General features: G+C 31.6%; 1 protein-coding gene across 1 annotated transcript; it reads left to right on the plus strand.

Annotated features, from left to right (window-relative positions):
* Positions 1–12491: 12491 nt before the first annotated feature.
* Positions 12492–14782, plus strand: LOC122580619 (pentatricopeptide repeat-containing protein At4g33990-like). The gene has a single exon (XM_043752886.1). It carries the CDS (start codon positions 12492–12494, stop codon positions 14583–14585), a length of 2094 nt encoding a protein of 697 aa, XP_043608821.1. The 3' UTR covers positions 14586–14782.
* Positions 14783–14959: the final 177 nt, after the last annotated feature.

Genomic DNA, 14959 nt, shown 5'->3' on the forward strand with positions numbered 1-14959 from the left:
TATATAGATTATATAGATATAGATAAGAAGCTTAATTTCTTAATTGATGATGATAATAATAATACCTTCTTAATTATATATGATATGATGAAGATGATTGTTGATTGGATTATGAAACAATCCTCACATTAAGCTCCTTCTCTGCTAAGGCCACGAGATTTGACATCTCTTCTTTATCAACGACACCGTTACGATTGACGTCTGCAGACTTCACCGCACGCTTAGCCTTCCAAGTGGCGAACCTACCTCCATTGTCGTGGATGGCTTGACGAAGCTCTTTGGAGCTAATACATCCATCTCTATCTGTGTCAAACCTTTCCAAGAATTTTTCGAACTCGGTAATTGTCATCTCCCACTTCCTACCTTGACGACCCGGGGTCTTATATACATGCACCATCTTGATCGACTTACTTTTCTAACTCTCGATATATATATATATATATATACACGGCTAATTAAGTTTTTGCCTAATTAACTCTCTATCTATATATCTCAATATTTGAAGTATATATGTTTTATATATGTAGGGGGTAGTCTCTTCTTTATATATATATGTACATACTAGCTATAGTTGGATGCCTTATCTTTGGTTGTATGACATCGTAACAGTAGTATGTTGACCAAATGTACACATTCATGTACCAAATAATTTGTGTGGAACTTTTGAAACGTGTAACATGATATACAATTGTAATCACATGGTATGTTTGGTAATATATTAAAAAGTGTCAATATGTAATCAATAACATGTCATCATGCCATCATAGAATCCATAAATTCGGCATAGATGTTTTGTTGGTTTAAATCCAGTGGCCGAACAGAAACAAAAGTGACGGGTAGCACAAAATTTTTTTCACTAGTCTTATATTGGCCTAAAGTTACGATAACAATGATAACGACTAAATTGTTACTATTTTTAGCCTTTTTTAATATTTTTTGTTATTTATAATTAACTTTAAGAAATTTTTTTGCACTTTTAGTAGTTTTTATTTATCATTTAGTTGTACAGATACGTTTTTATAAGTTTTATTGATAGAAAAATGTTTCAAAAGTTTAAAGTTGGTCACATTGACCGGTATCCCATATTTATTTGACCCGTAGATCCAATAAAAAATAGATTGTTTTTCAAAAAAATTGTACTACATGAATTTAGCGGACCCGTAGCTCCGGCTACCCCTAAGTTATATGGGGCTCTGCCCCTGTTTAAATCCTTTTGGTAATATCTTAAATTCAATTTTCAAATACGGTTAATTATAATATATTATATATATATTAAAAATAAAATCTTGTAATCCGTGCAAAAAATAGTAACTTTGTTTTTTTATTATTTTTTATTTATGGGGTCCACATACTAATTTCTTTTTATACTATTATTTTTTACCTTTTTTTATTAAAACGGTTAAATTTTTATCACCACAAATTTATGTAACTTTTTCAAACCTTTTTATTTTATTTTATTTCTTTGAAAATTATTTTACACCAAAAACTTTGATCTCTTACAATTTTACACTAAGGATTTCATTTAAACTGTATGGGTTTCATTTTCACACAAAAGTAATTTTTACCCTTTTTAAAAAAATGGTTAACTTCTTTTCACTATAAATTTATTTAACTTTTTTTAACGTTTTTTATTTTTATTTTCTTTTAAAATCATTTTATACGAAAAGATTTAATCTATTACAATTTTATAGTAAGGATTTCATTTTAAACTGTACAGGTTTCACTTTCACACAAAAGTTTTAATATTCCCTTTTTCACATGGGCATGCCATCTTCATTTATTTTTACCATTTGTTTTTTTAACCACCAGATGAATACTACATGTTCCCCTTAAAAAATTTGTGTCTTTTAACTTCCGGCTCATGAACCCATAATTATTGTAAAACATAAACTCATCGTATAATATTAAATATATTTTTATTGTCATTTTTTTCTATTATTGTTTTTAATATTATACCAATCTTCTAAGAATGTCGTTATCGGTATTAATATAGTTATCGTTAATGGGTTTTGCTATTCCATATTCAAACTTTTGGGCTACTTATTTATATTTAATTTTGGGCCTTGTGCTGACATATAAGTATGTCAGGTTAATTCAAAACTTTGGATATATATGTAAAAAATGTCATATTTTTCTATTATTGTTTGTATTATGTTCGTAAAACATTTTGCCATTTTTTTAAGAGAGTTGTCTCGGTATTAATATATTTATTTATAGACGTATTTCGTTATTTCTCCTGATACAATTATCTTAATAAATTTAAGTATTTTTTTTTTTAAAACATCCACATATGTAATGTATCCCGGGCCAACGCCCGGGAGTATTAGGATTTGTGCAAAAAATAGTAACTTTTTCTTTTATGTTTTTTTAGGCCCCAAATGTCCATTATTTTCTACTTATTACTTTTAACTTACATTTTTTACATGCTTAACATTTTTTTCCTCATTATACATTTATTATCTTTGTAAATTTTTTTAATTTTATTTCTTTAAAAATACATTTACATCAAAAACTTTGATCTCTTACATTTTGTACTAAGGATTTTATTTTAACTTGTAGGCATCCATTAAACCTTTTTTATTTCCACACAAACTTTTTAAGGGAACATGTAATATTTTGGTTAGAAAATGGTAGAAAGAAATTAATATATCAAAGTCATCTTTTTTCTATTATTATTTGTATTATGATCGCAACGCATTTTGTCATTCTTATAAGAGCGTCGTTTATGCATCATATTTCATCATTTCTCTCAATACCATTTTCTCAATAAATTTAGATAATTTTTCTTAAAAAGAAAGACATCCACAAACGTCATGTCTCCCGGGGCAACGCCCGGGTGACATATCTCGTATATATTAAAAACAAAGTCTTGAAAAGCGTGTAAAGAATAATATATTTTTTATTTTTTTTATTTTCACCACATAAGTTTCAATCTTTACATTTTTAGCACTAAACTATAATACCTTTTAGTAAATTTTTTGTCCTATTTATTTTCACCATAAAACTTTCAATCTTTACACTTTTAGCACTAAACTATAATACTTTTAGTAATAATATACTTTTTGTTCTTTGTACTTTCACCATGGAAGTTTCAATCTTTACACTTTTAGCACTAAACTATAATACTTTTTAGTAAACTTTTTATTTTTTTATTATCAACACAAAACTTTCAATCTTTACACTTTTAGCACTAAATTATAATTTTTTTAATAAACTTTGTATTCTTTTTATTTTCATCACAATATTTTAACTCTTTACACTTTTAGCACTAAACTTTCATAGTTTTTAATTTTCTTTTATTTTAAGGTACTGGAAAGCGTGTATAGAATATTATACTTTTTATTTTATTTTTTATTTTCACCATAACAGTTTCACTCTTTACACTTTTAGAACAAAACTTGGATAATTCTTAGTAAATTTTTTAATCTTTTTATTTTCACCACAATATCTTAACTTTTAACAATAAATTTTTCTACTTTTTGATAATCTTTTATTTTAACGACAACATTTTAACCTCTTACACTTTAACAACAAACTTTTTAACACATATATTAAAAGGAAATGTACGGGAGAACTTGTAAAGAATAATAAACTTTCTATTCATTTTATTTTCACCACAACATTTTAACCCCTTATACTTTTAGCACTAAATTTTGTATACTTTTTGATTTTTTTTATTTTCACCACAACATTTAAGTCTCTTACACTTTTAGCACTAAACTTTTACGCGATCGACTTACACTTTCACAAAAAACTTTTACAGTTCATTTTTTAACTGACAAATGTCAATTTTTAATAATTTGAATAATACATGTTTTCTTCAAAAAGTTTATGACACATTATCTATTCAATAATATTTTTTATTAAATCGTTAACAAATATAATGTCTACCGGGACAACGCCCGGATGACATATCTCGTTATATATGTCGAATCAACAAAAAAATTTCCAGCATACATGGTATAGAATTACTATTGTTAAATATATAAAATTAGGATCTATTATTTAATTTTGAGATTTGCGAATAAGAACTTGCATAGGAATCATGATTTGAGAGTAAACCCGCTTGTTTTTTGTTAAGATGTACACTCAAGGTGGGGAAGCTATATAGCTTCTTGCCAGCTTGTTTGGAACGGCTGATTTAGAGATTATTTTAAAAAGAATTAAATAGCAACAAATCGTACCACATGATAAGCTAGAAAAGTTTATATACTCCGTAATGAAAAAAAAAATGTTAAACGAAACCTTAAAAGCTTTACTTAACGTGCATAAAAAAATTGTATGTTTCTATATCAAAACCTCACCCTTAAATTTTATGGTAATCGTACAAGTATTTTATGCATGTTAACAAAAGTCGTAAAGGCTTCGTTTAGCAAAACCCAAAAAAAAAAAATGCTAAATGCGTACAGTTTTACGGACAGCATAAGGTACATAAAATTTACTTTTATGCCAATGGTCCATCTCTAAAGGCCACGTGTCTCTTCCAATGGTTGTCATTGTTTGATAAAACTTACCAAAAATTAGTTTTTAACATTAATTATACCCGTATACTTCTTAGTTAGCTCAAGTGGTTGAGCACTTGCCTTACAAGTAAGAGGTCTTGGGTTCAAGACTTGGGAAGTACATAGAAAGTCTTTCTATGAAGGCTTTGCTTGGGTATACCCAGGTTCAAGTCTGAGGAAACAGGGTTTACCCCTATTGATCGTCGTGCCTTCGGGCGGGTTAGTAGGGGGTTTCCCCCATTGGGTATTTGAAATAGACATTTCTATTTCGAGGGAGCTCTCTAACGCGGACCCGGTTAAGACAACGTATGTTAGACCTCCCGCTGTCGAATTGCGACACGAAGTTCTCAAACGAAATTCACCATTCAAAAAAAAAAAAGTTAATTACACCCTTTACCTTTAGTACGCTTCGAATTGAGATTCCCTAAAGTTAATTATAACTTTATTGGTAAAGTTGTAGATCCTAACCTTTGATTTAAAATCAACGGTCAAGATTCAAAGATGAATTTTGAATCTTGACCTTTAATTTCAATCCAAAGGTAAAGATGCTTTCAATTTTACCAATAAAGTTGAAAGCAACCTTAGGGGATCTCAATCCACCAACTCAAAACCATTCCCTTTAATACAAGTTTTTTTTTAACTTAATATGAATAATGATTTGGCATCGATAAATTCAGTTTTAGCATGTTGGATAGAAGACAACATGAGTTTAATGTGTTGGCCGGTTCATTGTTGTGCATCTTGTATATATGCATTGTAAATTAAATTTGGTGTGATTAATAAAATAATACGGAGTAATACGTTGCATCAAACTTTTTACACCATTTTAAATTCTAAGGTTTTAGACGATTAATTTGCATCACTTTAGTAAATTGATATACAACGGAATATCGTAGATGGCATTGGAAATGGGTCTAATATATTCAAAAAGGATGACGGAACAAATCAACCAAAAAGTTATAAAAAAAATTCACTATTAATGCCCCAAAGAGAGAAAAAGAGAGTATGTAATTGAGCTCTAAAAACTGCATACACACTTTTAGTAGTACTTCTTCACATACAAGGAAGCTGCATATATGTCATATAGTATATCAATACTAATTAAGTACAGTACCTTTTTGGCATATATATATATATGCTAAAATTAACTACCGTATATAAGTTAAGTGCTAGTCATTGATTTACGTCGTTTGAGAGCGAACTGAATAAGCTTGTCCATCTCCTTTTTATTACCGATGTATCCATCTTCATTTTCATCCGCGTGAACAAATGCACGTTCCGTAGTCCACCATGCCCAACTCACTCCAAGGTCACGAAAAGCTTGTTTCAGCTCGTCCCAAGAAAGCCTCCCGTCTTTATTCACATCGTGTTTCTCAAAGAAAGCAAACATTTCTTGCTCGGTGATCTGTAAGGGAACGAGTTTATCTATACCACGCGTAGCTGGTTTATGAAAAACGGCACGTGGCCATTGACACAGAGTCGCTTGTTGGTTTGTGTCGACAAACGACGGAACCGGGACATTGACACATATTTGTTTTCTTGTCATGATGGATATATGTTTGTTACTTTAGCTAGCGTAGCAGACGTTTATTATATGGATTATGATTTCGATATATATGATTATGATTATAAGTGAACATATATGTGTTACTTATTTATTTATTTATTTATTCAATATTCGATATACATGTCATATATATTATCCGATATTATTCTTGGTCTCGTTTTCAAACTGGTATCGAGTACTTTATCGGTATCTTGGAATACAAAATAATTGGGTCTGGTTGGAATATATATATACGAACTCCACTCTTGGAGTGTCATCGTATATGATGCGGTCCCTTAAAGAATGAGCTTTTTATATATCATACATACATGTCAATTTATTAAAGTAAACGAGATTTTTGATAAAGCAAGCTACGTACACTGGCAGACGTATCTTGATTTTTTTTGTAAGTTTTAGGTTCGAAACTTTAGAGTCGCAGGTTTGTGTAATTTTAATAACTGAGTGTTATGTTGGACTAGTGTATTGTATGGTTTGATATCTCCTTAATAAAAATTATTTACAACGCACATAAATACATCAACCTTTTAAATAACTACATTATTCATTTTACATTAATCTACGGCCACACCACAACCGCCACCGTTATCACCACTCGTCACTGCCACCACCACCGTCGTTGTCGTCGCGACCATTACACCGCTGCATTGCGTAGACATGCGTCTAGTCAATTATTAAACCAACATGCCATGTCAGTAGAGGAGATATGTGATGGCCAAAGATAGCCGTGTCAACCCCATAATTTTTATAAATTAACTCTATATTTTTAGTATTATTTATAAGTATTTATTACGTTTTAAATTTAATTATATTTATTAATATCATGAAAACTTTTTGGTGATTCAGAATAAAAATCCTGATCCCGTCATCGATGACAACAATAACCATTCTAAAAGTGATCATATATCACCAACAGAAATTATATACTCTTACCGCGATGTGGAAAATGCTAGTTATTATTGAACTTTGTTGGTGCTTTCTTCTCTTCAAAGAAGTACCCAACTAACATTTGCTAATATTTCCAACAATAAAAAATATAATACTTGATCGGTTGTCACTTTAACTTAATTTCATATTTATATTACTTATAGCCTCATGTTTGAAAGTTAAAAAATTAAGACACACAAATTAAACAAACTAATTAAATGATCACTAAACCTTAATATTAAATTATACAATATTAGTCATTTATATTATAAAATATATCTAGTATGTACACCCTTAAAATCAAACACATTTACATCAATTATATACACCATTTGACGTCGCCTTCAACACCACCATCTGATCCGTCGCCACCATGACACCATCGTCATCTACACTGCATTGCGTGGGTATCGTGCTAATTATTTTGTAAAGAATCTATCTCATCATGAAGTTTATGTTTGGCTATTTTTGAAAGGTTAGAAGCTTTTTGAAGAATATATTTGAAAAGACATTTTGCATATATTCGGTGGTTAAAGATATGGAATTTTTTTTTCAACGGATTCTATATTTGATTAATGCTTTATTTGAATAAGAAAATTTACTAGAACAGCTATTGACGGGGAGATAAGAAGGCATCCAACAAATGGTATATATCCTAGAATCCTCATGTACATGGTAATGATAATCTGATTTGATAGACTCTATATCACCAGATTCATATTAAAGTTAAGAGTAGATAGATGAGGATTTTTCATATATAGATTTTCTATGTGTCAACCCAAAATTAACGATATTATGGATTATTGGAGAAGTTTTGCAAAAGTTCAGATTCTAGGTATTCGTTAATTCACGAGTTGGCTTAGGATCATAATACTATCCGTTAAAAAAAATAATAATTGTATATATGTTGTTTAACACTAAGGATTATGGCACAAAAATGTAAGAAATTATGTCATTATGTCTATGTTATGTAGTGTAGTATACATTTGTCTAAGTCATGTAAAAAACTTATTATTTTGGTTAAAAACATGTAAGCGATTACCAGTTTCAAACTTAGCCGGTTACCAATCCCATTTGTGTTGAAAAAACGTCTGACATGACATTGGCTGGATATATTATTTATTTATATACTCATTTTTACCTTATTTTAATACATATAAACACACACTATTCAGATCCAAGATCCCTTATACTCCTTAAAAAACCTTTTATCTTCTTTGTTGATCTATTCGATGTGTATCAGCTCAAACCCACCATTTCAAGAATTAAAAAAACTCTTCGCTATATTCAGGTAAATTCTCATCTATTTCAAAGATTTATTGGTCTGTTATCTGTTTGATCGATTTTGTAAACAAAATTTAAGGGTTTTTTTTTTAGGGTTTTCACTTGTTTTGTTTTAATTGAATATTTATTCATTTCACTTGTTAAATATAATATTCAGTTATTTATCGGTATTATCTTTTTTTCTCCATAGAAATGCATCGAGAGTTTACGATTCACTTGTATTATGATGGGGGCTTCTTCTTCCATCCATTACGATGTGAACATGGCTAGTTGTTAACTATTAGAATGATGCCAAAGCCATATGCCGAGTTTCTGTATGGTATTGAGCAACATACTGGTGATCCTTTCACTAGGATGTACAATGTTTTACATAATGGGTTTGATTCATTGATGCCTTTAGCAAATCAGGAGGATGCAGAATGCTTTTTTAAGATTGGTCACTCAAATGGTGAAACGACTATGTATTTGGATTATCTTTCATTGAATATGTCTCAGTTTATTTCGCAACTTAAAGATGGTGTTGAGGGTGGGTTTGAGGAAAGTAAAGGTAGTAAGAAAACAAAAATAGAGGAAAGTGATGGTGGCATGAGGAATTGTGGTAGGAGGAGGAAATTTTGGGGGGAAAAGAGGTTAAAAAAGATTATTATATTAGAGAAAATTAGAGTTATTACGTGGCATTTTAGTATGGCCTTATTTAAAAAAAAAAGTGGAGCAACTGGTACACGTAAGCTAAAAACCGGTTGTCTACATGATTTTAACCAAAATAATAAGTTTCTTACATAATTTAGACAAACGTATAGTACACTACATAGCATAAATAAAATGACATAGTTTCTTACACTTTGGTGTCATAATCCTTTAATACTATGTCTATACTATATTATAAAAAAATAGCTTTTTATTTTTGGAAAGGTTGAAACTTGTGTAATATTTTCACTTAACAGCCCTTAAATAATTTCACAAACACTATCCCTTAAAATTAATAATTAAATTACGCTATCAATCTTTTATCTTTCAAAATATTTTCATTAATCATTTACATCAATTACTTTTACATCAATAATTTACACCACTCGATACCGTCTCCGTCACTTACAGTCGCCTCCACCACCACACCGTCGCTGCTACGACCACCGTCATATTGCGGGGGTACCGTGCTAGTATAATATAAGGGAATGATTAATTCTCCTAATTCATAAGGCTAAAAATCCTCCTAATTTATATGATGGTGACATGAAATAGGAAAAAGATTAAATAAAATCCACTTGTTACGTTCATATGATTTTAGGAGTATTTTTAAGTTAATGATTAAGGGGATTAATTATTTTTAATAATATAATTACATTATTGTAATATGTGTTTTGTCATGTATTACTTTTTAAGACTAACTTGGGCCGTTAAATCATGTACGAAAAGTCCATTTAGTAGCTGTCCACCGTCCAGTATAGTTTTAAGTGGGTCTGTATTTGCCAGTGAGAAAAGGAAGCCTAATGTGATATGACAGTAGTCCTAGTACACTACGTGAATTAATTTGATATCACAAAGACACAAATCACAATACTTATCCATTTTAACATGTGTTGAATCAAATTAATCAACGTCATTTTCTTAAATACAATCATTCATCCATGAGAAGTTGTCAAAGCTGCTTTTTTTTCCCAGTGGACAAATCGTCACCTCAAGATTAATGAAAACAAGACACGTGTGTATATATATATATATATTTATGACTAATATTTGTGGGTAGGCTTTTATTCATGGTTGACACTTGACATGATGTAGAACCACAGATTTTCTTTTTCTACAATGCTACGTCAGCTTTTATCTTTTTTAAATTATTTTTTCCTCACTTACTATCAACCTTACTTCTTCCTCATCTTTTCTTTAATTTTTATACTCATATTATATATATATATATAACCGACCCCATCTCTCTCTCTCTCTTCGTCCTTCCCCTTTGATCCATCGACGAGCTCCACGAATCCACCCCTGCCAACCCATTCCACGTCGACGGGTTTGATCGAGGTCGGACATGGGGTTGACACCGGCCTTAACATACTAACATACTCTGTAAACATATGTTATCCAAACTTAGGGTTAGCTGACATCATTAAACTTTACCATTACGTACCCTCATTTTCGATGTACGAACAAAATGAAAAATATATATATATATAATATATATATATATATATCTAAGATGATCACCTAAAAGTTAAAACCTTCCTACTCTCCTACATAAGGTATGTATTTTTTTAAATAGATCTCCATAAACTATAATGGTTAGTAACGGATCCAAAAATTTATGAAACAAAGAGCCTATGAAAACTAACCCTGAAAACACATGAAAGCTTGGGGGTCTAATGAACGGATTAAGGTGAAATTGTATATACTAAAAAAAATTCACTAATAAAATTAAGTTGAGATGGGCTTGTCACCACCCTTAATGCACGTACTCTAGCTAGATCCGCCAATGACAACGGATACATGAGGCACCTCACGCACTCCCACGACAGTTTGTATTTCGTGGGTGCGAATCTGAACGCCATGGGCCTCCAAGCGGCATGTGGGATCCGAACCAAGCTAGGTCTTAGACGATTATCCTTGTGTGTTGTGTTCTTATTTTAAAACAAACGTAATGATATATATGGTGAGATATATTTGTCAGATCGATTCCTTGTAGATCTAGAAACAAAGGTTTAGATTTATGTTAAAGTGTTTTTGGTTTGCATAACATTCGCGAAAAAGTGACTATTCTGGAGTCACCGTCGTGGATCAAATCATAGATTTTGTAAGTTTTATAATTTTGAGAACAAAGATAGTTAGACATATTTAGTTGGAAGATATGAATAATTAATCTTACAATTTTCTTTTACATAATTTTGATAACTAACTCGGTTGGATCAAGTGGTTTGCATTTTTATCTCTAAAGACAGAAGTCAAGGGTTCAATTCTCGTGCTGAGTAAGACTGTAGATCCTTTTATATCTTTAGTAGTATTTGAAAGTAACGATATAAAATTTATAAAAAAATGATATTAGAAGTTATTTTATCTAGAGTGGGCCATAGTTAATCCTCAACCTCCTCGCACACATTGGTCTAAGTTGTATACAAAATTAGATTTCGAAGTAATTTGACTTATCAAGTTGGTTTTATTAGACAATAAATACTAATAAAATAAAAAAAATTAACACCACATGGTAAAAACAACATATATTATATTGACAATTTGAGAGTATTTTTTCTAAATTAAAATTGTTACAACTGTATTAAACAATGTGACTGTATATACTAGCTAAGCTCAGTAGATACTAGCTAAGGCCAAAGATAATTACCAGAGCCTCAGATTTTCATTTTGAAGTTATGTAACAATTTTCATAATACTAACAAGAGTAAAACTGAACCATAAAATTAAACTATAATAATTTTAGATTGTCAATTATTTTTAATTTAAATAAATACATAAATATAATATTAAAAATATAAGATTTTATATAAATTGTGAGGTTGTCGTAATAATCTCTAGCCACGACATATCTTTGTCATGGGTTAAGTTTACAATAAAACTTTTAAAAGACAAATTATATATTTGCTACTAAATGGTAAGGACGGTGCGTTGGGTGGGGGGGAGGGGGTATTGTAGCTAAAAGTACCCCCCTCAATGCATAAGGTACAACTTGTTGCACAACCAAAATATTTAACGACCTTAACGGCCGTTAGGTGTTGTTTGGCTAACTAACAGTAGTTACAAAAGGGTATTTAACGGAAGTTATTTTCAAGTTTAAGGTTTTTAACTTTTGCCTCCAAAGTTTTGCTTTATTTACTTTTTGTCACATAACTTTTAGTTTTTATGTTTTTCTCATCAAAAGTTTATTTTTTTTCCTATCTTTACTACATAACTTTTATTTATTAAACTTTTTCTATTTTTACCATATAACTTTTGGTTTCTAAATTTTGTTACCAAAGTTTCATTTTCTTTATTTTTGACCACAACTTTTACTTTCTTAACTTTTGCCATAAAAATATTGTTTTTCGGCTTAATATTTTTTTAATTTTGTCCTGAAAGTTTTTTTTTTTTCCTCACTGGCAACGTCCGGATAAAAATACATATGTTTAAACTGATTAGGAAAAAAAAAAATTTAAATAAATAACTTAAAATATTACCTACGACTGGTTGACTTTCAAATTACTTCAAACAGTGAATCTTCATCAAACATGCTTCGCCGGGGTCTAAACACATATAAAACCAACAACAACAATACTATCTCCAAAATCGAAACCTATTTCGATACATTCCTTAAATCATGCAAAAATATAACCATACTAAAACAAATACATTCCATTCTCACCACAAATGGCCTTATAAAACAAAGTGTTCATTTAGGTGCAAAAATCATCATCAAATACTCTGATTTTTCCCATATAAAAGAAGCCCGGTTGGTCTTTAACCAAACCCATCACGCATCAAGTTCTTTCTTATGGAACACGATGCTTCGCGCTTACGCGAATAACGGCTTCTGTAAAGAAGCATTGTTGTTTTATCGTCTAATGCGTAAAAATGGTCTAAAAGCAAATAACTTTACATACCCTTTTGTGTTAAAGTCATGTGGGAGTGATTACATGTTTTGTGAGTTTGGAAAGTTGGTTCATTGTGAAGTGATACGAAACGGGTTTGGTTCGGATGTTTACGTTGAAGCTGCACTGGTTGATATGTATTCGGGTTGTGGGCTGTTAGAAGACGGGCGTAAGGTGTTTGATAAAATGAGGTATAAAGACGTTGTTTGTTGGACTGCGATGATCACGGCTTATGAACAAGCTGAAAAGGGGGAGATCGCGTTGTATTTGCTTCACGAAATGCAAGAAGAGGGTTTGGTTTTGGATTGGGTTACTATTGTGACTGTGGCTTCTGCTGTTGGGCAGTTGGGAGATGTGAAACGGGCTCGGGCTGTCCATGGGTTTGCTATTCGTAATGAGGTTTTAAAAGAGGTTCCTGTTGTTAACTCGGTTATTGGTATGTATGGGAAATGTGGGGAAGTTGAGTATGCGGAAATGGTGTTTGAGTACAAGAAGGAAAGGAATTGTATCACTTGGAATTCTATGCTTACTTGTTATACGCAAAACGGGCTAGCTAGTGAAGCTTTGTGTCTTTTTGAGAAAATGAAGGTATCTGATGTTGTTCCTAATGAAGTTACAGTGTTAGTGATTGTTTCGGCTTGTGCTTATCTTGGTTCGCGACAAAATGCAACTAAAATCCATGATTTTATCGTACAACACGATATGGAGATTAACCTAACATTGTGGAATGCAATAATTGACATGTATGCAAAATGTGCAGATTTGGACACTGCTTTAAAAATGTTTCAAGAAGTATCGAGGGACCGACTTCATGTTAGTTCGTGGAACACCTTAATTGCGGGTTATGGCATTCATGGGTTTGGGAAAGAAGCGGTTAGACTCTTCAAGGAGATGAAAAATGAGAATATTAGTCCAAATCACATCACTTTCACTTCTATTCTTTCGGCTTGTAGTCACGCAGGGCTTGTTGATGAAGGAAAGGAATGTTTTGCAGAAATGGAAAAATTTGAAGTGACCCCAGAGCCGAAACATTATGCTTGTATGGTGGATATGCTTGGCCGAGCTGGACAATTGAATGAAGCATATGAACTGATCAAAAGTATGTCATCAAAGCCAAATGATGAAGTTTGGGGAGCTCTGCTTTTGGCTTGTAAAATGTATGGGAATACAAATTTAGCAAAAATTGCTGCTGATAATCTCTTTCACCTTGAACCACAACATAGCGGGTATTATGTATTGATGTCCAATATCTATGCGGATTCACAAAACTGGCAAGAAGTCGGAAAACTAAGACAAGATATGAAAGATAGAGGATTAAGAAAGCCTGCAGCACTTAGTTTGATCGAGTTTAATCAAGAGTTACATGGTTTTCACACCGGGGAGCAGTTAGATTCATTCACGAGAGACGTGTATAAAAAGGTTGAGCAGATGGTCATAGAATTAAAGATGGCAGGTTATGTTCCTGATTTTTCTTGTGTATTTCATGATGTAGAAGATGAAGATAAGTATGGTATGCTAAATTATCATGGTGAGAAGCTAGCTTTGGCTTTTGGTCTTAAGAATATTGATACAGAATTGTCTATCCGCATAACCAAGAACCTTAGAGTTTGTAGCGATTGTCACTCGGCTTTTAAACTGGTTTCTCGTGTATATGGGAGGAGGATTATACTGAGAGATGTGAATCGATTTCATCACTTTGAAGATGGTTTGTGTTCGTGTAATGATTACTGGTAGTCCACAGACGGTGTGCTGCTGGTGCTTGCTTTCTCTCGGGTCGACCACAGGTGCAAGTTCATTAGTTACTGAATTAAGTCAAAATGTATTCCCAATCTGACCTAATTGACACTCTCATTATTTGTTGTATGAGTAATATACAATGGAAGTGCGAATGAACATCATTGTAAGGTACAGTCAAATGGCCTAAAATATATATGCAGAACATTTTGTACTTGCTTTTGAGTTTGGATATGGTTTTCTTCTCAACGCCAAACTTGCACACAGCCTATCTCCACCAAATGGCCTTTTAAGAGACCAACGCCATACTTGCATAGATTCCAATTACCAGAACAACCAAGGGATCACAGGAACTACTTTTCAAACAGCTAAAC

The sequence above is a fragment of the Erigeron canadensis genome, chromosome 8 (genome assembly GCF_010389155.1).
Source record: "Erigeron canadensis isolate Cc75 chromosome 8, C_canadensis_v1, whole genome shotgun sequence".
Lineage (NCBI taxonomy): Eukaryota > Viridiplantae > Streptophyta > Magnoliopsida > Asterales > Asteraceae > Erigeron > Erigeron canadensis.

Coding starts and splice junctions, on each gene's coding strand:
- LOC122580619 (XM_043752886.1), top strand. CDS start 12,492: ATGCTTCGCCGGGGTCTAAACACATATAAAACCAACAACAACAATACT.